The sequence below is a fragment of the Neolamprologus multifasciatus genome, chromosome 5, assembly GCF_963576455.1.
Source record: "Neolamprologus multifasciatus chromosome 5, fNeoMul1.2, whole genome shotgun sequence".
NCBI lineage: Eukaryota > Metazoa > Chordata > Actinopteri > Cichliformes > Cichlidae > Neolamprologus > Neolamprologus multifasciatus.
This window is the reverse complement of record NC_140443.1, coordinates 8,824,660-8,847,327: the sequence shown is the minus strand read 5'-3', so window position 1 is coordinate 8,847,327 and position 22,668 is coordinate 8,824,660. Positions and strand designations below refer to the sequence as shown.

The 22,668-nt window shown below is 39.3% G+C and overlaps 1 protein-coding gene across 1 annotated transcript; it reads right to left on the bottom strand.

Moving 5' to 3' along the window:
• Positions 1-1,177: 1,177 nt before the first annotated feature.
• Positions 1,178-22,465, bottom strand: slc2a1b (solute carrier family 2 member 1b). The gene is made up of 10 exons (XM_085161279.1): positions 21,998-22,465; positions 10,329-10,424; positions 6,275-6,435; positions 5,923-6,163; positions 5,636-5,798; positions 5,355-5,542; positions 5,137-5,241; positions 4,870-4,971; positions 4,572-4,775; positions 1,178-3,971 (listed from the first exon to the last, which is right to left on the bottom strand). The coding sequence occupies exons 1-10, from the start codon at positions 22,010-22,012 to the stop codon at positions 3,774-3,776; spliced, it is 1,473 nt and encodes a 490-aa protein (XP_085017405.1). The 5' UTR covers positions 22,013-22,465; the 3' UTR covers positions 1,178-3,773.
• Positions 22,466-22,668: the final 203 nt, after the last annotated feature.

Genomic DNA, 22,668 nt, shown 5'->3' with positions numbered 1-22,668 from the left:
TCGGTAGTTAAAGCCACAATAATGTTTTGTAAAGCTGAGCTTAAATTTCCAACCATCTGTTTCTGTCTCACTGTGAGAGCAGGTTTTATACGAATATGAATAAATACAGTGGATTAGGGAACAAAGAAGATCATCAAACACAGAGGCTGCTAACAAATTTGCATTACAACAGGGGTCAGCTAACCCTGTGTGCAGAACATCTTCTGACCTCTGAGGATTTTCCTACCCTCCTTTCTTCCCTCTCGCTGTAATCAATAACAGTGGGACAAGAAGCAATGTCATAGTTTTATTTACCTGCAAACATGTCTGTGAACTGGCTGATCTAATCCATCAAGGAGTGTGAGGGATTTATATTCATAATAACAAGGGAGGTAGATATCGAAGTTGCACCGAGAGTCCCGTGGACTGAGGGCCCCTGTGCTTTGTTCCACCTTGAAGGTCGGGCTGCCTAGCTGCCTGATAGGCAATGAATGCCCATGTGCCAGGGCATGATCAAACATATTCAAATACTTGTATTTTCCAAGGCCTCCCCTGTATCTCATTAGTCTGTATTTGACTGTGAGTGACCTTGAGAATTGTAGAAAAAATTCACAGGAACAAACCAGGATTTCAAAATGCATTATTTGTTCTCAAGTTCTTTTTGCTGACAGTTTAAATGTTAAAGGTCAAAGATGATTGATAATTATCACATTTTAATGTTTGTGGGTGTGTGACTGCAGCTCTGGAGAGAAACTATATCTGATAAAGGTGAAATAAGAGATGTCTCTGAAAGGCACTAAATGATGAAGTGGTTCTCTTACTCTTTACAGATGGCTGGAAGAAACGAGTGAAGTCAGGCATGTCACAGGTAATCACAAATGTAATTGCATCCATTTTGAGGTTAGCCATGACACTTAGCAGCAGCTCATATCCTTTTCATTGACCTCACTGTAGAGAGAAACGATGAGACTCAGGCCAACAAACAAGTAAATCAAATAACCAAACAAGTAACTTCCCTGTGTAACCAAGGGGCAGGGTTTGGGTAAAGTCGGGGAGTTTATGGGGATTGAACAAGCCTCAAGTGGCCACTAGAGGAACTTCAGTTTTTGGTAGCTCTGCCTCATTTTTCAGCCACTGATGTTGCTGCCTGGTTAAGTCAAAAAAGAGCTAAAAACTGAGCCAAAAAACTTTAAATTAATACTTGTGATTTCTTTTATTAAGCCAACACTATTTCATCCATTAAACTGCTCACTGCACCAACCACCACAATTTATATTTCTCCAACAAAAGTAGCATTCCAACACCATCGCTATTACAAAAATTACATTATGCTCTGTGCTCTAAAATGCAACCACTAATGAAAATAATCCTAACATGTAAATTCTGGAAAAGTATGATAGTATCATGAGGCCACAACAGTATATTCAGCCATCAAATCAAAATGATACAGATACAGTAAAAGATGTCTAGGTGCAAAACAATGTTCATCACTACAGTACTAATAATTTAACTATCAAAAGGTAAAGATTTCAGACAGTAGGAGTGGGTGAAGGTTAACTGAGTGATATCTACAACATCCCATGTTTTCAGTCCACCAACCTGAGCCACAAGATTTTTGAAAGGCCACATAAAAAAAAAAAAATCCAATGCCCAAGCAGATATGTGACTATGTACATAAAATACAGTTTTTATACTTGCAATAGGCATCTGTTTGCGTGGGGAAGTGCATCTGCTGGTGCCTTTACATGATTTTATTGCTGAAGATGTGTGAAAGCAACACAAAGGCACACAGTGAATAAAGTGAATGCTTTCTATGTGAATGAAAAGGCAAATTTGTGCTTTAAAGACCTACATATACAACAACTGACAACGATTTATGGAATGATTTTCAGGATTATGACTACTGTGTTTGAGTTGGATCAGTGTTCTCATTTACCAATGAATATTATCATATTTACACACAAGTTTTCTAGGCAAGTACACAAACTGTCATGAATATAAACAAATGGTACAACAGCAATTCTTTCCATTCATATAACATTAAGCAGTCCATCAGCAGTACTTCAGTCTGTTTTTAGTAACAAAGGCTCCACCCTGTCAGAAATATGTTGAAAGAATCTCATTATGCCTGATATATATGATATAAAATCAGGTATAATATAAATGTGAATAATAAAGTGCTGCTAACGGGTAATTTTCCTCTAATTGTGCATTTAAACATATGATACAGCAGTAATTGGCAGCCACTTGGGCATTTACCTAAGCTGCACAGGTAAGTTAAGTAAAATAGATGACCAAAAGAGAGTTTGAGCTACTCAATACTGCAGAATTCAGAGATAAAAGCAAAAACACAGACCATTATATAGTTGTTCTGAATGTTTGACCCAAGAAAGATGAAAGCGGTTTTCGAACAACGAAAGATCTCCAAAAGGCTGACGTTCATTTCAGTCCACATTTCTTCTTTTTCTTTCTTTTTGTTTTTATGAAAAAACGTTTGTTTGTCAATGAATAACAGCATGTAACACTAGAATGCATGATAGCTCTGAAGCCAATTCACCAGACTATGTTAGCTCAGGAGGTAATCTCACCACAAAGATACAGAGAGAGAAGAAGCTCTCTGTCTGGATCAGGTTAGTCTAACCTGAAGCTGTACCAAAGTGATAAGGCTGAAAGACTGATGGTTGTATTAGACAGGCACTTAAACGGACACATTTTCTGGGTTTTTTGGGGCAGACCTTTGGTTTTGTGGCTGCTGATTGCGACACACTTGTGTCATGGATGGATGATTTATGTATTCAACATTACTGCCAAGTTTAGTTCTCTGGTAGTGATCTGTGTAGATACTGTTCCCTATTTCCAATTTCTTCATTTGAACTGTGAAAAAGGAATGGTGTAAAAAAATAAATAAATACAGGAATGGAGAATAAATTTTGGTTCTTTTTGCATATTTATCTAGATATCATTTCCTCATGAGCAAAAATATTGTACAAAAAAATACAATGTTCTATAGTTTTCTACCAACAAAGAGTAAAAAGAGTAGTAGTTACATATATGTATAATTTGTGAAGTGTTGTTGCTAATTTAAATTTCATCATGCAAAAATTAACATTCTCATCATCTCACACCCAAATATCACAGTTTTTGTATGCAGTAACTTTCTTGGTAAAAGATACATAAATAACTTATTACTTTTCAGCAGAGTATTGGGACCTTTTTATAAGGGCAGTGCCCCATCTGGTGGAGTGATATAGTCAAGTTGTGCAGCATCAACAGTGCCAGAGTGTACAGTAACACAGCAATACAGTATGATCATTTAAAAAAGACATTTTTTGCACAGAGAACTTAAGCTACAGCGCTCTTTAACCAGATAGTCGCAAAAAAATCACTGTAACAGGTGACAGAACAGCACATATCAGTAAAATATTTAGTGAGGGGGGGAAAAAGATGTTAAAAGAGGCCAGTTGATTGCAGACTCGGCTTTTCCTTCTGTAAAAATATCTTTAAAAATATTAAAACCTTCCCCACCATCCTAATCTCTCCTCTGTATATTTTCTGCCAGGCGACGCGGTGCCCATCGAGTTCTCGTTTCTTTGTGTGACATGAAAGCAGCAGCAGAAGACGTCGTGGCAGAGCGAATCACACAGGTCTGTTCTGTTTGGTGGTGAGGACACCTGAAATGTGGTGACAGTGTGAAGAATATACTATCAGTGTATCCGTCTACTTCTAGTCAGCAGACTCTTCTCCTTTGCTGTTGATCTGAGAAAGAGTTTGTTGGAAAGTTCAGTCCCAGACGCTCAGAGCTGCGAATCGGCTCCGAGGCTGTTGAGCTCCTCCGGTGTGTGCTTCTCTGCCATGGCAGCAGTCTGACGGAAGCCGGCCGCGATATCATCAAATGTCCGGCCCTTGGTCTCTGGCACTTTGAAGTAAGTGAAGATGAAGAATATGACCAGTAGCACAGTGAAGATGACAAAGACGTAGGGACCGCACGCGCTCTGCGAAGAGACACAAGAAGCAAACCAAAAGATATTAGATTGATCAACTTGTTTCTTAGTACTAGGAAGCAATTCATCTTTCACAATTCTGTTTTGTATCTTGAACTCAGTATCATACATAAGCACTGATTGATTGATTGAATTTGAACATGACTAAAATATCAACAAAATACACTTTAACAATAACGAAACAAAGGAGGAGTTGCTACAAACACAGACTTAAAGGTAAACTCATTCGATCCTACCTCAATATACAATATACATGTATAATAATACATAATTACATACAGTTATATAAGTCTACACACAAATTTCAAGCATAAAAATCCTAATAACCATAAAGCTAAATGTTGGGTTTAACTGTGCCTGTCTGTAGAACGAATGAAATGTTTTGCTTAAAAAGGGCTCAACTCATATCTCAAGTCTGGCTACAAATTATGTGTTTCATTTACAGTGACAGACTCTTGGTATAAAATGAGGAAGTCATCATAAAAAAGAACCTAGTTCAGCTTTACTATTTGACACAACCGGTCCAATAAATTAAGTCAGTAACAAATGCAAGAGCCTATGTTTTTGTGATAGTTATGCACTTTTACTCACCGCAACATACTGGAAGCCCATTCCCACTATAAAGTTGGCAGTCCAGTTGGAAAAACCAGCGACAGCAATGGCTGAAGGCCTGGGTCCCTGCGAGAACAACTCTGCCACGATGAACCAAGGGATGGGACCCGGCCCGATCTCAAAGAATGCCACGAAGGCAAAAATGGCTACAATGCTTACATAAGACATCCATTTGAGTTGGTCCTGCAAAAATACAAGAGGAACGTTTTTGAAAGTTGCACGTCAAAGTCATAAATCAGGTGACACTGAAGTGTGCCTTTGTCAGGAATACACCTACCAGCAGAGCCATAGCAATAGTCATGAGGATGGCTGATCCAGCCATTCCCAGCAACCCCAGTAGGTGCAAAGACCTGCGTCCTGCTCGTTCTACGACAAACAGCTACAAACACAAAGAAATGAGGAGAAAGGTCAGTGTACCATATACATGCTTTGTATCACAAATCTGATTACAAGGGACCAGAATCATTTTTGAATTGTGCTTTGGCAGAACACAATCTGATGTTTTTGACACCTATAATGCTATTTTGTGTACTGCTGTACTCACCGACACCACAGTGAAAGCTGTATTAACCACACCGGCTCCAATGGTGGCATAAACGGGCTGCTCAACTCCAGCTTTTGTAAAGATACTAGTGGAGTAGTAGAAAACCTAAAAACAAACAAGTTGACATGTAGGTTGGTTCAGGATATCACCACCTTCATAATTTCAGTGGCAGTCTTTAGAGGGAATAATCTGAATGACATGTAGGTCTTGAAACTTACAGCGTTAATACCAGACAGCTGCTGGGAGAGCTGAAGCATGACAGCAATGAGCAGGGGCTGACGGTAGAGGGGCGAGCGGAAAAGCTCCAGGATGGTCACCTTCTTCTCTCTCATCATCTGCCGGCTCTCCTCCTTCATTTCCTGCATGTCAGCACTCACATCAGTGGTGCCCCGGAGCTTCTTCAGCACTGAAACATGCAAGATAAAAAACAACAGATGATTTATGATGAACTTATGTTTACACATATGCCGGCTTGTATGACTTGTATGTATGTGCTCACCGCATTTGGCCTTGTTCTCTTCGTTCTTGTTGATGAGCAGGAATCGGGGGCTCTCTGGGCAGAGAGGCAGCAGGATGCACTGTATCACAGCAGGGATGAAGAGGAAAGCCAGGAGGAGAGGCCACAGGTCCTCATTTCCCATGATCACTTTCAATCCAAATATCTAAAACCCACACAGACACTAATGAACCGCCTGCATAGCTCCTAGCAACCACCAGTAGAAACAATTTATCACAGGATAAGACATATCACAAGACAACGAATGCCACAAATACATATTCACCAACCTGTGCAATGAGGATTCCAATGACAATGCCCAGCTGGTGTAGCGTGCCCAGGGCTCCTCGTAGGGCTGTTGGGGAAATTTCACCCACATACATGGGCACGAAACCTGTGGAGAGGCCACAGTACAGCCCAACCACAAAACGGCCAATGATGAGCATTTCCCACGACTTTGCCATCTTTGAAAAACCCATCAGAACGGCCGAGATAAAAGCCAGAATATTGGCCATGAGCATAGAGTTCCTCCTGTAGACATCCAAGAACAAGATACAATTTAGACAAATTAAATGCAGGCAGGCTCTCAGCAAAGCACTAACGTGCTGTTTAATACTAGCAGTGACTCAGTGTGTTGTTTACCTTCCCAAGCGGTTAACAAAGAGTCCTACTGAGAATGAACCAAAGATGCCACCGACAGAGAAGACAGAAACAGCGATGGACCACACAGCTGTCAGGGAGCCTTCGGTAATGGGTTCATTGTAACGGTGATACCACGTTTGATTGATGAAGTTCTCAATAATCTAAGAAAGACACATTTCATTGTTACTTTTGTTTCCAAGGATTATAAACAAGATAAAATCTATCTTACAGAATCATTTAATACATCCACAAGTCCCACTGTTGTCATAGTTGTAATGTGATCATTCCATGTCTGCATCAGATCACCCGCCTGAGATTTTCCTCTTCTGAACCCTGCCACATAGCTGAAATGCTACTTTACAGCCAGCTGATGGCAGCACTGTATAATCACCAGCATTTCCTGGCCACCAGGAAGTTTATCAGACACGGGTGTCAGGTTTCACGTCCCCTCCCTTCACTGTGTCACCACATTACACACAACTTTGTTGACAAACACACCCAGGAGTGCGGGTGACGGTGCTTAAAAAGCAATGCCTGCTTCTGTTTCTGTGAGTCACGCTGACACCTCTGGCATGATTCAAAAAGGTCACTACCAGTTCCCAACGCCCCGTAAATGACTTCACCAGTATAGTTCTGCCGCAACCAAAATCTAAGTCTGGATCTTCTGGATCATGTGCCTTTGAGCTCGTGCAGCACATTTTTTTGAGGCACTCTGCAGTTAATCTAGTCCCGGAGATCGTGATGTACTAGAGATCAGTGACGGCATGTGGAAAAAAAAACAAACTCTGAGATGTCCTTATTAGCAGTTATGAATAGGAGACTTTGGCTTGTCAAGGGCTTTTCTGTAGTGGAGGGATACATATTAAATGACACTCTGACACTGTTAACACGGAGCCTGGGTCACATCCACTATCAACTTACACTCACAAGACCTTGTTGGTGATAAGTATGTATGGTATTATATACTGTACTGTCCCCCTGGTCTTCATCCCATCATGTCTGCCCTTTAAAAAGAACACGTTCACAGAGTTTATGCAAGCAGAGATCGAACATAAATAAGTACTTTACTTAAGCGCTGTAGTTTAGCAAAGCTGATGGAAAAGAGCAAAAGTGTAAGGAGAAAAGTATGTATTTATTTACACATGGTCTCCATCAGCTTTTAAGTTCATATGAAGCTGGTTGCACACAATTGTTTACTTATGCATTCAGAATTACAGAGCAACACAATCTCTCATTTGGTAGTAAGACATTTTAAGGTAAGACCTTATTCACTGTCTTAAAAGGAGATGTACTATGCAAAGTCATCTCTTTTTGTTTTTTTCATTGCATTCGCAAGTCAAAGACCAACACAGTATAACTTTTTTTCCTTTATCCTTGGATTAATAAACTAATATCTTAATAAACTGCTGCTTTTTTAAAATTCCGTGTTACTCTGAAACGTTGTATTCCAGTTCTGTTTCAAGCACGGTTGTGTTTGTATTACCAGCTTTATTAGCTCTCCTATTTCACTGGTCCATGAAATAGGACACCATGACACCATCAGGGAAGGTACTGTTCCCTGGAAGGGGGCGTGGCCAGCCTATCTGCTTTTAAAGCTACAGACACTAAAACGCAAAACCTGTGGAACAGAAATAAAAACCAGAGGTAAACTGGTATGAACTAGGTATGAGCTGAAGAGTGAAAGGCACATCCTGGGCACAGGTGAATCTTAAATTAAGTTGCAAGGCTCCTGTTTTGATCTCTACCAACTCCCAAAGGAAAGCATCTGGCTCATTAAGCTCCTAAATGCTCAAACAACTGTCAACTAACTTTGTTTTGAAATTTGTGCTGGACCGTGTAGTTTTTCTGTGGGTTTTTGAAGCTTCAATCACTGCCTGCATTAACAGTTTGATCTGAAAAACCAACGAAAGAGCTCTGCAAAACTAAAAGCAAACTCCAGGTGTTTTCAACTCTACAAACAACATCTTATACATGTTTTTCCACTGCCATCTTTTAATGGTTACTTTAAAACTCTCACTAACTTTAACTTGTTAGCGACTAATTACAAGGTGGCCCTTGAAAAGTTACATAATTGGTTCTTGTTCTCTAATCTCAATAAGCTACACAACCCAAACCACCAGCTGGCCTAAAGTACACATTGTGAAAACTGTCTATTCATGCTGACTGGCCTTCAGCCTTGGTGATGAAACTGGCTGGGGACCAGGCTGTCAAGGCAAGCAATGTATTCAGCATGCACAGGATAAAAATACTGAAAATGGCAATATAGTTTCTCTTGTTTTAAGACCTTTCTAATTAAAAAGCACTAAAATAGATGTGAACTACATCGTTATATTGTTTCAAAAGGAGAAATCTTTAAAGAAAAGTGAAGCACCCTCCCTCCTGCAATACATCCAATGAGCCTACATTCAAGTGTTGATCAGGCAAACATTCAATGGCTGGAGCACAGGACAGCCTGAACAAGGCCCTTGAAAAGGCGTATCTAATCAGAGACACTCCAACACAGTACAAGGCTTGCGTCACAGGCAGTAGCAGCATTACTGCAGCCTTTATCACACATATGAACTGAAGAAAGAGGTGGTGGAGATAATCTTAGGTTCTGCTACTATAAAAAAAACACAACTTTTTTGTGAAATTGTAGCCTCAGAGGTCATAATCAGAGTCTTTACTATTGCCATTGCTCAGACATGTGTTTCCGTGTGTCTGTAAGCTTAAGAACTAGGCTGTTTTTTTGGGAAGGGGGACAAGTTGAATCAAGGGGACAAGTTCACACTAGCCCACTATGTAATAATTACCCCTCCCCGTGCCACTCACAAGACACGCTGTAGGTGATTATATGATGATGAACACGTGTTGCTAATAGTGTAGAGAAAGATTTGAATACTATTAGCAACAATTTGTGACGTTTTATTCTTGAAAATAACATAAGACTGTGTGCAGGTCTAGATCACTTTTTAGCAAATAAGGACAAGCTTGCGTCTGTCAGAGTCAATCAACAGAAGATGAACTCGGGCAATTTTTCAGCTAAAATCCTTCACTCAGCTTCTTAGTTGTGACGATTTAACACATTTTATCTTTTACATATTTTAGACCACATTACTATCATGATAACCTAATATGATAATCAGACGCTTAGTTTTATTTCACGTCACACTTTTATTAATATTAAAGGAATTTAGTGGACTGAAAGCTTCTCTAATTGAAAAGGGTCCTTCATATCAAGGTTGAGCATAACAGAGAAAAGCTCAGTTTAGGAGGGTCTGTCTGGGCCTCCTTCCTAGTACCTCTGTGTGGGTCAAAGATAACATAAAAGGAGTGGAGCTCTAGCTTGTCTGGAGACACACCTATTACCTGCAGAGAGTAGTCTGAGTAGCCATAGGGTGTGTTCAGACCAACGCAAACTGAGCTGACAGTAGTTCTCACACACAATGCAACACAGGCATTCCTTGGGAAATGAATGTCTTTGGTGTACCTTCCTGTTAATAAATCGACTGTCTTACTTAGTCTTCTAGGGGGCTTTGCAACATTGTTTTTGTGATCTTCTTTTTGTTACGGGGATAAGTCACTGTCTGCCTCCTAAATTTAATTTCTAAATTTCATTCTCAAGCATTTGCCAGCTGGCTTCTGGTCAAAAGAGGTCCATGTTTGGGCATAGACACTCTCTGCTGCTCTCTGTTGATCCAGATGTCCTTGGACCCATTAGGCCTAAATTCAGCTATTATTACCTCACCTCTTAACCTACACCCTCCCTTTTCTGCGATGTTCTTCAAGGCAGCGAGTGAATTAACAGTGGAACAAAGTTGGATAGTTGGAAAGCACTTGATTAGCTTGATTGACTTTTGCAGACCCGGAGATTCTGGAAGTTTTTTGGAAACCCTGGTTATTTTATGGTTATTCTGAAGGCTGTACTTTGTGTTCCTTCGTCTGATATGACAATAAACACTGAACGAACACCTGTTCAAACCAAAAACTTTCAATTTGAACCTTTATGACAACAGCCTCTTGCTCATGCCTCACTCTCCCTTAGCTTTTTGTAATAAGACAGTTTACAGCTCACCTCCTGGGGGGCGTTGATAACACCTGTGTTGTAGCCAAACTGCAGGGAGCCAATCACCGCAGTTCCAACACTCATCAACAATGGAAGCGTTATTTGCTGAAAGAGAACAGGGGAAATATTGTCAGTAAAAGATACCAGTCTGACCAGTTAATCACATTTTACCAAGCGATTAAAAAACATTTGTGTCCATGAGCTGGCACAGAAAATCCCACAGATCTCAGTTTACTGACCAAGAATGGAATTGATGACAAGTACATTTTCCACCCTGATGTAGTTATTATAATGTTTAAAGAACACACTGTTAAGATTTCCTGAAATATTTTAAAGACACTTAATATACTGCTACAGTACATAAAACTGTGAATATGGAGCATAAAAGATGTTTATTCCAAAGAGACAAACAGAGAAAAAAGAGAAATCCACCTTCGAGCTGTAACTATGTCTGTTGAAGACATTATTAACAGACTGAGATGGATCATACAAACATTTTTAGGTCTGAGGGGGGTCACAGGTTTGTCCTTTGGAAAGCTTTCCAGATTTCTGAGTAAAGCTGCCTTGTGAAAAATGTCCAGGTCAGACTCAGGTCTACTGATCTTATTGTCTGTGCTCTTATTCCTGTTATTACAGAGTTCATTTTTAGCTTGATCTCACCAGAGCCCAGTAGATTAGAAGAATACCAAGAAGTTAACAAACCAGTGCATGGTATGTCGCTCTCAGTTTCCAGTTCGCAGACAGGGAAGCAAACGCCTCGAGCTACTGTCCACTAACACTAGGGCTGCCACGATTAGTCGACTAGTCACGATTACGTCGACTATCAAAATTGTCTACGACTGATTTAATAGTTGACACGTCGTTTGAAGCTTTGTAAGATCCCAAAAGACGCAGAAATATTGCACATTTTTTTACTGTAAATTTCTAAGTTAAATTTGTAAATTTTGTATAACCTGTAAATTGTAAATACTGTAAAACCACTGTCATTTAATGGTCGGGCATTGCATTGCACAGCTACAAGCATTTCACCTCATGTCATACTGTGTATGGTTGTGTGTGTGACAAATAAAATTTGAATTTTGAATTTGAATTAGTAGTAGGATTTAAGAGTGTAATAACGGACTGAAACAGAAGATGGCAGCACTGCATGTACAAGGATGCCAGCTGCCGTTAAACCCCGAAGAAGAAGAAGCAGTGTCCCAGAATTCTTGGCGTGGCCCAGCTCAGTTTCCAACAATGGCGGCAGCTAGTTAGTTTTAATACTACTCTTATTATTCTTTCTGGGTCACAAAATAAATGTTTAACGTGTTTTCAGGCGAGAATGTAGCTGTGTAAACCTCAAATATCTGTTCAGTTTATCAAGACTAGGGATGGGTACCGGTATCCGGTGCCATCATGGCACCGGTTCTGACATAAACGGTAGTAACCAGACCGAAAAGCAGCGCGCATTTCGGTGCTTTATTTCGGTGCTTTTTTTTCCTGAGCTGTGATACACTTTCTTCTTCCTTACATTTCTATTGGCGGTTGGCAAACAACTGAAAGGTGCATTACCGCCACCAACTGGTATGGAATGATACACTTTAGATTCTAGCCAATCATTTTACGTTTCGAGGATAGTAGGCGGGTCCAGGTACGTACGTTCTTTTAGAGCAGAGCTACAGATTAAAAATGCCCAAGGCAAAGCGGTCAAAAGTCTGGCTGTACTTCACAGCAAAAGATGCAAACTCAGCAGCCTGCAACAAGTGCTTTAAGCTGATACTGTCAAAGGAGGTCACACTTTAAATCCGATGAACCTAGCCCTGCCAGTGTAGCAGAAATGATGATGGCAGCAGCAGCCGTTCTTCTCTGCGTGAGTAGCTTAATGTTGTTCGTGTGTAATTTACGTTGAGTAAGCTAACCGCGTTATTAAATTAATGCATGTAACGTGAACTAGCAAACACCATCATAGCTACATGCGGCTGTCTTCTTGTTTGATGTCAGATACTCCCTTCACCCTGGCCAAAAAGGCTAAAATGACCGAAGAAAAAGTGGAAAACAGCTAAACATGAGAGGTTTTTGGACAAAGTTTGTGTTTTTTCCATTGTTTAAGCACTGCTTCCAGCCCAGAGTGATACCATATATGCCGTATACCTGCAGAAAAGACTAACATTGTTATCTTTTTACAAAAAAACAGCTGAACATGAGAGGTTTTTGGACCAATTTTGTGTTTTCCATTCTTTAAGCACCGGTTTGGGCACCGTTTAAGCACCGGCACCGTTTCAAAAGTACCGGTTTGGCACCGGTATCGGATAAAACCTAAACGATACCCATCCCTAATCAAGACACCATAAATTTTCAAAAGCGCTCCGATGTTTTCGAAGACGTCTGTTACCCACCAGCTCGATAGCGAGCCGGGGTTCAAGCCTCACTAGAGCCGGTGAGAACACCGGACTTTGGGCTTTCGTTTTCAAACCCACCGCCGTCTTTCGCTACTCAGGTTAAATATATATAAGTCACTTAGATAACTTAAAAATGTTATTGTTTGGCTTTTTTTCAGTATTTTATTTGTTCCTGAGTAAATCGGTTTGGCTGAGATTAAAGTTTTTACACAGCTGAATAAACGTTTATTAAACTTCACCGAAACAATCTGCAAATTTCATTAAAATTTAATAAACTATCATCTTGTCTTTATTTTTAGTTAGCACATACCTTAAACACTTAAAGCTGTAAGCTAATGATAGTTATATAAGAGCAGATGCATGCTGGTGCAATAAGCTGTATGTTGTACGTCCAATGGATGCATGCTCTGATTAGTCGACTAATCGCAAAAATAATCGGTGACTAGTCGACTATCAAAATAATCGTTTGTGGCAGCCCTAACCAACACTGACCCATTTCTGCTTCAGCTAACTGTGCACATGACCACCTCTGAGTGCTAGTTTTCTGAAATTGTCGGTTAAACTGTATACATTAACATTGCATTTTCTTATGTATCTCAAAAGGCTTCACATACTCAAGATTGAACTTCGATTAAATCCAGTGTTGCTTACTATTCCAATCCTTCATTTCCTTAAAACCAGTCATCTTGTTGATGATTAACGTTTTTTTTCCTACCCCGCGTGATTCGTGCCAAATCCGTTGGTACAGTGATTCATAACAGATACCTTCCTTGTATTTTGGCAACAAAGGATCTGACCTTTATGAGAGTAGATGTCACCTCAAAGTGTCATTGTTTTAACTTGAATATCCTGAAGAAACCTAGTTTTAGTTTTAAGTATTTTTATATTCAAACCCACTGAAGAGATGACACAAATCAAGGATCTCTCCTTTGCTTAGCTATTACATTTTTTTAATAATCTCAACTCCACCTTGAAACACCAGCAGAAAAAGTTTCCAATGGCCATTCAAGTCTAAGAAGTCAAGCTCGTAAAATGAACAAACATGAGGTAAAAAGGAGGTGAAAAATCACCTTGTCTAAAGGTTGTTAAAGTCTTTAACATGGAGCAGTGCAGAATGGCATTTGTTCCTTTACAAAGCTAATCAGGTAGAAAATTTCACATTGCTCTTACCAAGAATTTTTATGAGGAAACCATAATAAGGTGCCATTGTCCACATCTCAGTGATGTTCTACAACATTCCGATCTGGTGACCGAAAATTAATCGTGGTTTCGTGACTACCATTTCAGATTACTTCTATTCTTATCACTTTGGTGGTGGCCATCAGAAGACTGTCAATTATGGCCAAAAAGGAAAGCACATAACCAACAACACTCAGATAGGCTGTGGCATTTAAAGGTGAATGAATGGTATTTAGGGGCCCAAGAGTTGCCAAGAAAAGATTTCCATCAGTCACCTGAACTGCTAACACAAGGCTGATTGGTTCCATTGATTTGTGTTGTTGAACGAAATGCCTCAGAACTGAGACTCTGCTGATAAGCCGATGTTTTTGGTTTCATATCATAGCTGCCCAATTTCATTTAACTTCACCCTGCTGAAGACTTGTATTTCTCTTGGCTGGTATAAGTGTAACCTCACATGGGCTGCCTGTCTGCTCATTCATACATTATTCTTACACTCTACTAGAATACCTTTGCATGAATCACTGTTTAAATAATCCTCTCTGATTAATAATCCCCTTCCTTAAAGTCGTTCTTCTCTTTCCACTTGCAAAAGCTTAGGTTTAAACAGCAGGTGACCAGAGATAATCTGCTTACAACTTAGGTGATCATATCCTGCCACCAAGTAGATATTGTTTCCTAGAAAGTTGATTCTGTTCATCTAGACGTTGTGTTTGAGAGGAAGGAATGTTTACTCACTCATCCAAGTGACTGATGAGTTACAAAATGTCTCTTCCTCTGAAAGTTCAACATCCAGATCAACCGAATCGACTTCCTGGAATTTCCTTGCTTGGATGACTGAGCATGCATCAAGATCAGAGAAAATTTGGTTTAAAAGGGGGATGAAGAGAAAGATGGCACCAAGATTGAGTATAACATTGATAATCTTTAACTGTCACTTATGCAAAGATACTTGACTTGAAAAGCAGAGAATAGTTCTCCTGAATTAAATCTTTTTGATATAGAAATATTTATCAAATTGACAAATGAAGTTGCAGAAGTTTGTGATTACTTAATGAGCTCTTTTTTTTTTGGCTTTTTTGCATCTTAGCATCTTTGTGGGCCATAAAATCAAAACAGATTGGTAAAAGAAGCTTTCAGTAGTTATTCCAGCCTAATTTCACAATATTTTCCAATGATGAACATTTTTAAAGGAACAAAAAAAAAAAAAAAAACAGCCCAACAGGTTTCTTTTTAAAAAAACAAAACATTCCTCATAAAGGATTTGAGAGGACTGCGCCTGTAATCAGCTCAGGTATGCCGCAGGTATTTAAACACAGGTATTCTTTGTGTTGTAGGCAGCTTGGTTACATCTAAAACTGTTTTTTATGAGGGCTGAAGCTCCTCCTCCAGAGCAGGAAGAAGAAAAAAGTCTGTGTGTGTTTTGAGAGGCAGTAACTTAAGCTCTGCTCAAACCAAAGAAGAAAAGAAAAAAATGAGGGTTTGGCTGAAGTCATTTACAGACCAGCCTACGCCTCTGAGCCAATAGCAGCTCTTCTCGGAAGCATGTCTAGGGAGGGTCACTAGGTTCATACATGTGTGTATAAACATAGATATACACGCTCTTTTCAACACTGTGGGCAAATGAGCAGACCAATCATGACTGATGTCTCTCACTTACAGCTACAAAAAAGAAAAGATGCAATTCAGTGACCTACCAGCTGTTTTTTACTCTAAACAGTTAAATCTTGACTGCCCCCTTTGGGGAAAAATCATACTTTGAGTTTGTTTATGTCCCCTTTTGGGAACATCTGCCATTATCTGCAGAAAAAATGCAGAGCTGCAAAAAAAAGTAGGGAGAGCAGCATGTGTCCAAGTGAAATTGAAAACCCTTTCTGTAACATCTTTACCTTCAGCTTATAGGTGTTTCTGTGCGAGCCAGCCATTTTTATCCAAACATATTCTTGACATCATTTTTTCAAAATATGTAAGGCAGCTTTCACCTGTGTTTACATTCATAAATGGAATCTTTATGTTTGTTTATGGCTCAGAAAGGCATGACAAGTGCTGGTCATCACACACTGCATACCACAGCGCTTAACAGTCGGCTCTAATTACAGGAATTCACACTCTGGGGCGGTGCTACCACGAATATTCAAAAGCAATTCCAAAGAACTGTAAAAGAAAATGTAGAAAAGATAAAACTGTGTCTGTGACGGTAACAGAAGACAGACAGAACTCAACATGCACTTTTCAGATATAGATGAAAAAGTTTTGAGTTTACAAGTATGCCATTAAATGCTTAGAAATCTTTTTTTTTTTTTTAAACTTTCAAAGGTATAAAAAGAAAGAACAAAGAAAACACAAAACATGGATCCTGGGGTCAAAGTATCATTACTTTCCTTCTCCCACACCTTTAAATATGCTCTATGTACATGCAAATGTTCCCTCTTTGCATGGACAAAGTAAAGCAGCCAAATGCATGTGCAGTGAGGAAAAACCTGCCGAGTCATGGCTGTGTTTATGGTAGCCCTGGTTGCTTAGCAGCCCTTAGCTTGCTGCTCTTCCTGAGTGTAAACAGACAGACATCAAAGCTCATAAAGAATTATTAAAACAAACTGCTGAAATGGAAAAGCACAAAATGTGGATTTGAGCAAATATTAGCACATTAGCAGCTCCCATTCAACCATGCTGCTCCTTTTCTTAGCCCCTAGAAAACCTTTAGGCACTTTCACTGTATAAACGTCTAAAAGACAATGATGTGTTCCCCAAATTAGGATCTATGCAACCACACAACAACATCAACATTGAATCCTCACTTCCTACAACTATTTTTTAAACAATATAGTGTCTCTTTGTTCAGTTAAGCATCTAATCTGCTTAAACACAAAAAGCCAAAGGAGGAAAAGGAAACTTGAGCTGACAAACAAAACCAGCTGACATGAGGATGACGTAAAACTTTGAAACCACAGGGCGTTGTGATAAAATAGATATTTAAAGAAAATCTGGGGTTTGGCCACAAAATAGTGTCAACAGGAAATCCAACAGTGCTGCAAAAACCACTGAAGCAACGAGGTAACTGTTTACAGCTATTGTAGCTGCAGCAACTATAAAAATAATACTAACCAGTTCTATATAGTGCTAAAGAAGAAGACCTTTTACAGATACAAGAAAGTTAGCGATCAAAATATGCGTTCTGCAGAAGCAATTATTTATCATTTATAAACATATCACACTATTTTTTAAATAGTGCATCGTTACTTATTGACCTAGTTACAAGATACTGAACTAAAAGTACATTTCCCTTTTATATGTAGCACAGCAGAAGTGTAAACTCAAATCAGACAGAATTTCTTCAGAAGCAGGTATGTGTGTGCCGAATATGAGGAGATCATTTCACGTAAAAAACAACAGAAGTCTGAAGCCCTGAGCATTTTTTAAAAACGGGGCCATCGGAAAAAATCCATCTACACCCTGCCAAAACTCAATAAGGTATTTTGTACACTGCTGAATCTGTAACTCATCACAGCCACACTCCAAGAGGTTTCTCTCTCGTGAGTACGTGCTAGAGTCATGGTTTGGTTTACACACCTACCATCACGTCCCTCCACCACTCCAGGTCACCGCTGCAGTCTCAGCTTACACTGCTGTAGGGAACCCAATATGTGCCATCCTCCTAAAGTCACCTGACTGAAACAGCACATCGTGCTCTGTGAGCACTGTTTCCAAATAAATTCCATGCTTCTTATAAGGAAAAAAAGTAAAAATACACCCTTGACATTATAATCTGGACCTCACAGCCCAGACACTATAGCAGACACAGATGCTTGCACTGTATTTATTATGGTATGTAAACTCCAAAGTAGTTTCATTCTATGCATGTTATGCAATTAATAACACATGACATAAATACTGCAATAATGACAGTTTAGCTTAGCAGATCCTAATATGGAGTATACTCTACTGTTGTTGTTTCTTTTATAGTTGTTGTCATGTGAGATATTAGTCACCTACATGTTTGTCCTGTGACCCTTTACTGTCATCCTTAAAGAAATCTTTTACCTCTAAATGCTGTATACACTTAAAGTAAACAACATTTCAAGAGTGCCCGTTAATGCCTTATCTACCAGTACCAATGAAATTTCTGCCAAGCTCAAGTGAGATCAGATAAAAATGTATTTATAGCTGTGCACTATGCTTGGGAATGTTAGTCTCACCATTGAAACCTGTACACTAATAATGTGTATGCGGTCCTTTATTTACTATATCATCTTAAGTTGGATGTCAGCTGTTAAATGCAAATTAAACACCAGGAAACACGAGTCAAACTTTAAAAAAGTGTTCACATGTGCCAAAGACTAAGCATTATTGTCAGTATCAGTATATTTAAAAGAAGGAATAATATATCCAGAAGCAAAAAGGTAGAATAGTAATTACAATAAATACACAAATATTGATGCTGGATGGGTATTAATGATATAATTCTTAGAAAAAGAAATAAAAGTGTATTTCTGGGCAGTAAATACTGCATACTTTAGTCCTATGTCTTTTAACCTGCATAAATAAATTATTACAAAAGACAGTTTGTGCTGTTTCTGCTGGACAGTCAGAGGTGACACCAGATATTTAAAGGTCAGACATAAAAGTAATGCCCTTGGTCAGATCTGATTTGTTAAATAGAGCTAATCCCAGAGGGAAAATGATGTCAAAAGAAACCCAAAGGAACACTGTATTTCAACAGTAATTTGCAGAGTGACCAGAGGTGGGGATGATGCAGTACAGTGAGCACTAATGAAGTGAATTAAACATGAACTCCTGCTTCCCTGTTCATCTCAATTAAACCCCCCCTGGATCGTTTAATCCCTAGTTTTACAGTAAAGCCTCATTATGCCCCATTAATACATGGCTGACAGTTACATTATAAGACATACTGAAGAGAAGTAGTCACGCAGATGAAAGTTAATCTACTGGACTGTCTTAAAGACAGCAGGAACTGGCAATTGCCTGAAAGGCTGAGGACGCAGAGGAATCAATCGGGTGCAATTAAGTCTGTATGATGTGAGGCTGTTCTTTGGCACTGGATTCCCAATCAAAATACCTGCTGTTATGTTAAGGCTGTCAGGAATTTGACATTTTAAAGGGCCTCTCATTTAAACCAGAGCAGCCATATACTTGTTCCCAAACAGCATTTCATTCTTTGCAGAGAGAAATAAAAAGGCTGGGGAGACACTTCAGTTCAAAACAAACCTGTCATTCAGGATTTTTCTCTCTAAATGATGACGATGGCAGGAAAACCAACATATTTCATGCGCTTTAGTTGCCGGCTTAACCAAATTTTGTTTTAAGATAAGAGTAAAACTGAATCAGGATTAAAAAAAGGAGATAAAATAAAATGAATTTGTGTAAGTTGGAACTACAAACCACAAATTCATAATCAATGACAAAGTCCAATGTGCGAAATCAACAGGACCACACCTAGTACTTATAACTCTTTCTACAGTTGATTATTTCTGTAAACAGTCCAACGCAATGCTAAGCCAGGCATGAAAATCCTGAGCACGAGCTATCGATAAGCCCACATGTGCACAACTACAGTGGTGGAAGTAACAAATCGCAAAATTGACGTTAAAAGCGCCTGTGAGGAGAAAGCTCCAAACTTCACAATCCTGGAGTTGGCAACTGAGTATTCCCTTGGTGAGCTCCCACTCTCTTTGGAAATCTGATGTGTTCATGTCACAGTGGAAAGTGGGAACAGTGAGAACTTTTCCCATCATGTCAACTGCAACCCATCCAGCTGATAGGCCACAATAACACGAAGCAAGCAGTGGAAAAAAAGCATGAAGATATGAACAAACAGCTAAGGAAACATTTTCTGACCACCATGTCAGACTGAGCTGCCCTGGTGCAGCTCCACTGGGTTTAAATGGCCTTATATCAATGAGAAAGTAGGAGGGGGAAGAAGATTGAAGTCCTTTGCCTACGTGCCTCACTGTGTTGCATGCAAACGGTGACCAAAAAGCCACACGAGGACAGAGACAAGGTTATCAGGCGGCAGATAAGTCCGGCTTACTTCCTGAACAATGAGCATCACAGTCTATAACGAAGACTGAGTGATACCTTTAGATTGTCTAATCACCAGTCTGAAATCCAAAAACATGAGCTGATAATTGATTAGGCAATTAGTAGATACTGACAATAGTTAGAGTTCATCACTCATGTCACCAATCTGGACAAGTTGAGCAAAAGTACCCAAATGTGCTTGTTAGTTTTTTGCTTTTAATCAGTGTAAACTGATGATGGAGCAAGTCTGAAATCATCATGTGACTGTCTGAGAACAAATCTTGCATGTTTGGTCCCTTTTATCCAAAAAGCAATGAATTGATACCTACACATTAACATTTATTTGAGACACTTTTTAAAATTTGACAGGTTGTAAAAAAAATGAAAATGTACAACAGTATGATAATTAGTGAGAGAGAAAAAATTCACACATCTGGATACATGAATAATAATATGTAAATTATATGTAATATTCAGCTGACAGGATTGTTGATTACACAGTTGTTGCTTGACTTTATATTACATGTTAGATTTTTATTTTTATTCTATTAATATCGTTATTATTATTATAGCCTCAAGTATCTTGATGCATTCTCAATCATCCAGGAAAGTAAATCTCCAAAAAGTTGATTCTGTTCATCTGGACGTAGTGTTTTGTGGGAGAAACGTTTCGTCACTCATTCAAGTTACTTAAGTGACCTCCCAGCCCATTGTTCTTTCAGTGGGCTGGTTTCGGTGATTATGTAAATGTACTGTTTATAAGATTGGGGAAACCTGCAGTCAGCTGAACCTGAAGAAGTCACTTGGATGAGTTTCTGCTGTAAACGTTTTAATGTATAATGTCCATGTATGTGTATATATGTATTTCAAGTAGGCTTTTTACAGGAATAGACTCCCCAAGCTACAGACTGCAGTGACAAATAGTGCATCACAACTGCACACACGTATGGAGGGCTGACACATGGCAGTGCCTCTCATCTTGTTTTAAGGAAGAATTCAATCATAAAAAATCCCCTATTAAAATTATGGCATCAAATACTGAATCATAATCCACATTTTGTGCAGGTACCTAAAGAAATACTTTATATTAAATATTAATCAACTTTGACTTTAAGTTCAGGAACAATATCATGATATTGATATTTGTAGTAAAACAAAGTTGTTTCCTGGGGTGTAAGACACTGCCAAGCCTTTACTTTGGAATGCTTTTTGCTTTGTTCCTGTTGGAAAATTTTGCAGTATAGTGTTACGTGGATTGGGGTTTTTCCTCCAATCTACAAAAACTGACACAACCCGGGGAACTTTTGACCTTCCACTAAAGGAAAATTACCAGAAGCATGATTTTTTTTTTCAGCTCTTTCACAAGTGTATAATTTTTTTTCATTGTCCTGTAGTTATTGGGACAGAAAGACACAATAAAAGAGTGTAAGGAGAGTATGATCTTCCATTTATGTTTTTTTGCATTTACAAAGTGAGGGAGTTGCAAAAGTTAAAAAAGTTTCATTCAGATAAAATACCATATTTCAAATGACACCTCTTGGCACAAATAATTTAGGCCCTAACATATATATAGGGCCTAAATATATATATATATATATACACACACACACACACAAGTAATATTATATTATGATTATTTTTATTATTATTATTATTATTGTTGTTATAATTATTTATTTGGTTGTTTATGTTGGCTCTAAAGTGTCACAGAAACTGGGCTGGACCCTGAATGCCCCAAAATGCCGCATGGCGATGACTAGCACAAGTGCGACGTGACGCACAACAGAGCGCGATAACCCTTAAAAGCCCCTAATTAATATTATAGTAACAACATAATAGACCATAACTAAGGTTGTGCGCAAATAACCCAATAAAAACATGAAAATGCACTTAAAAAGGTGACTTGTAGCAGTATAGCAGGTCACCCGGTTCACCCCAGAATGTAAATATTAGCTGCATCCTCGCTGACGCCACATTTAGGAGAGGCGCCCTGTGAGCGCTGAAACTCTCGTTCACGGACTGAACGAAGCGAACACAGACCGGACAGGTTTGACAAGAAGTGAACCAGTGAAGTGTAATTACCTTTCCTTGATCCATGGCAGTGCAGGGAGTTATTTCTTCTTTTTCCTCTTCTACTCCTTCTTTTTCTTCTTTGTTTCGGCTTTTCTTTTGTCGGAGCTGAATACGATGGAACAACTTCCTGGGGGTGTCCCGGTGGGTTTCGTTCACAAATCAGTCATCCCCAAAAGTTTTTGTTCCGCGGAAATGACCTCAAACTTCAGTCCAGTTCTTTTTGCTTTCTTTCCTATGAAGAAATTATTCAGAGGTCTTTCTGTGATATAAAAAGAAAAAAGCAGGGGAAGCTGTGGCTGGAGACCCGCTCCCGTTGTTTGCCTCCTGCTTCTTTTGTAACTTACGAGCTTCAGCAGCTTTAATTTACAGCTTCGGTGCTGGGTAAAGTTTTCCAGGATGAATCACATGTGTCAGTGCTGGAGTAGTGCCGCTGTCACGACGATGAAAACAGCTCTTAGGCACATGAGCCGGTTTAGTGTTCATATACAACTTGTTTCTGACGCAATAAGTTGTAGGCGTGGCGCTAATGAAGGAGGTTGGTCCTGTTTGCAGCCAATGATGGGCATCAGAGGCAGGGAGGACGCGTGGTGAGACTGCACGCACGCTGTGGTGGAGGTTGAGTTATGACTGTCGTTCTTTCTTGTTGAATTTTGTTGAACATCAAAAATGTAAGTTTCTAG

Bases quoted from the DNA above. Each gene is read 5' to 3' on its own strand.
- slc2a1b (XM_085161279.1), bottom strand. The intron at 6,164-6,274 runs GTAAACAACACA...GGATGTCTACAG, and splicing joins TTTGTTAACCGCTTGGGAAG to GAGGAACTCTATGCTCATGG. The intron at 3,972-4,571 runs GTGAGTAAAAGT...GTCTCTTCGCAG, and splicing joins TGGGCTTCCAGTATGTTGCG to AGCGCGTGCGGTCCCTACGT.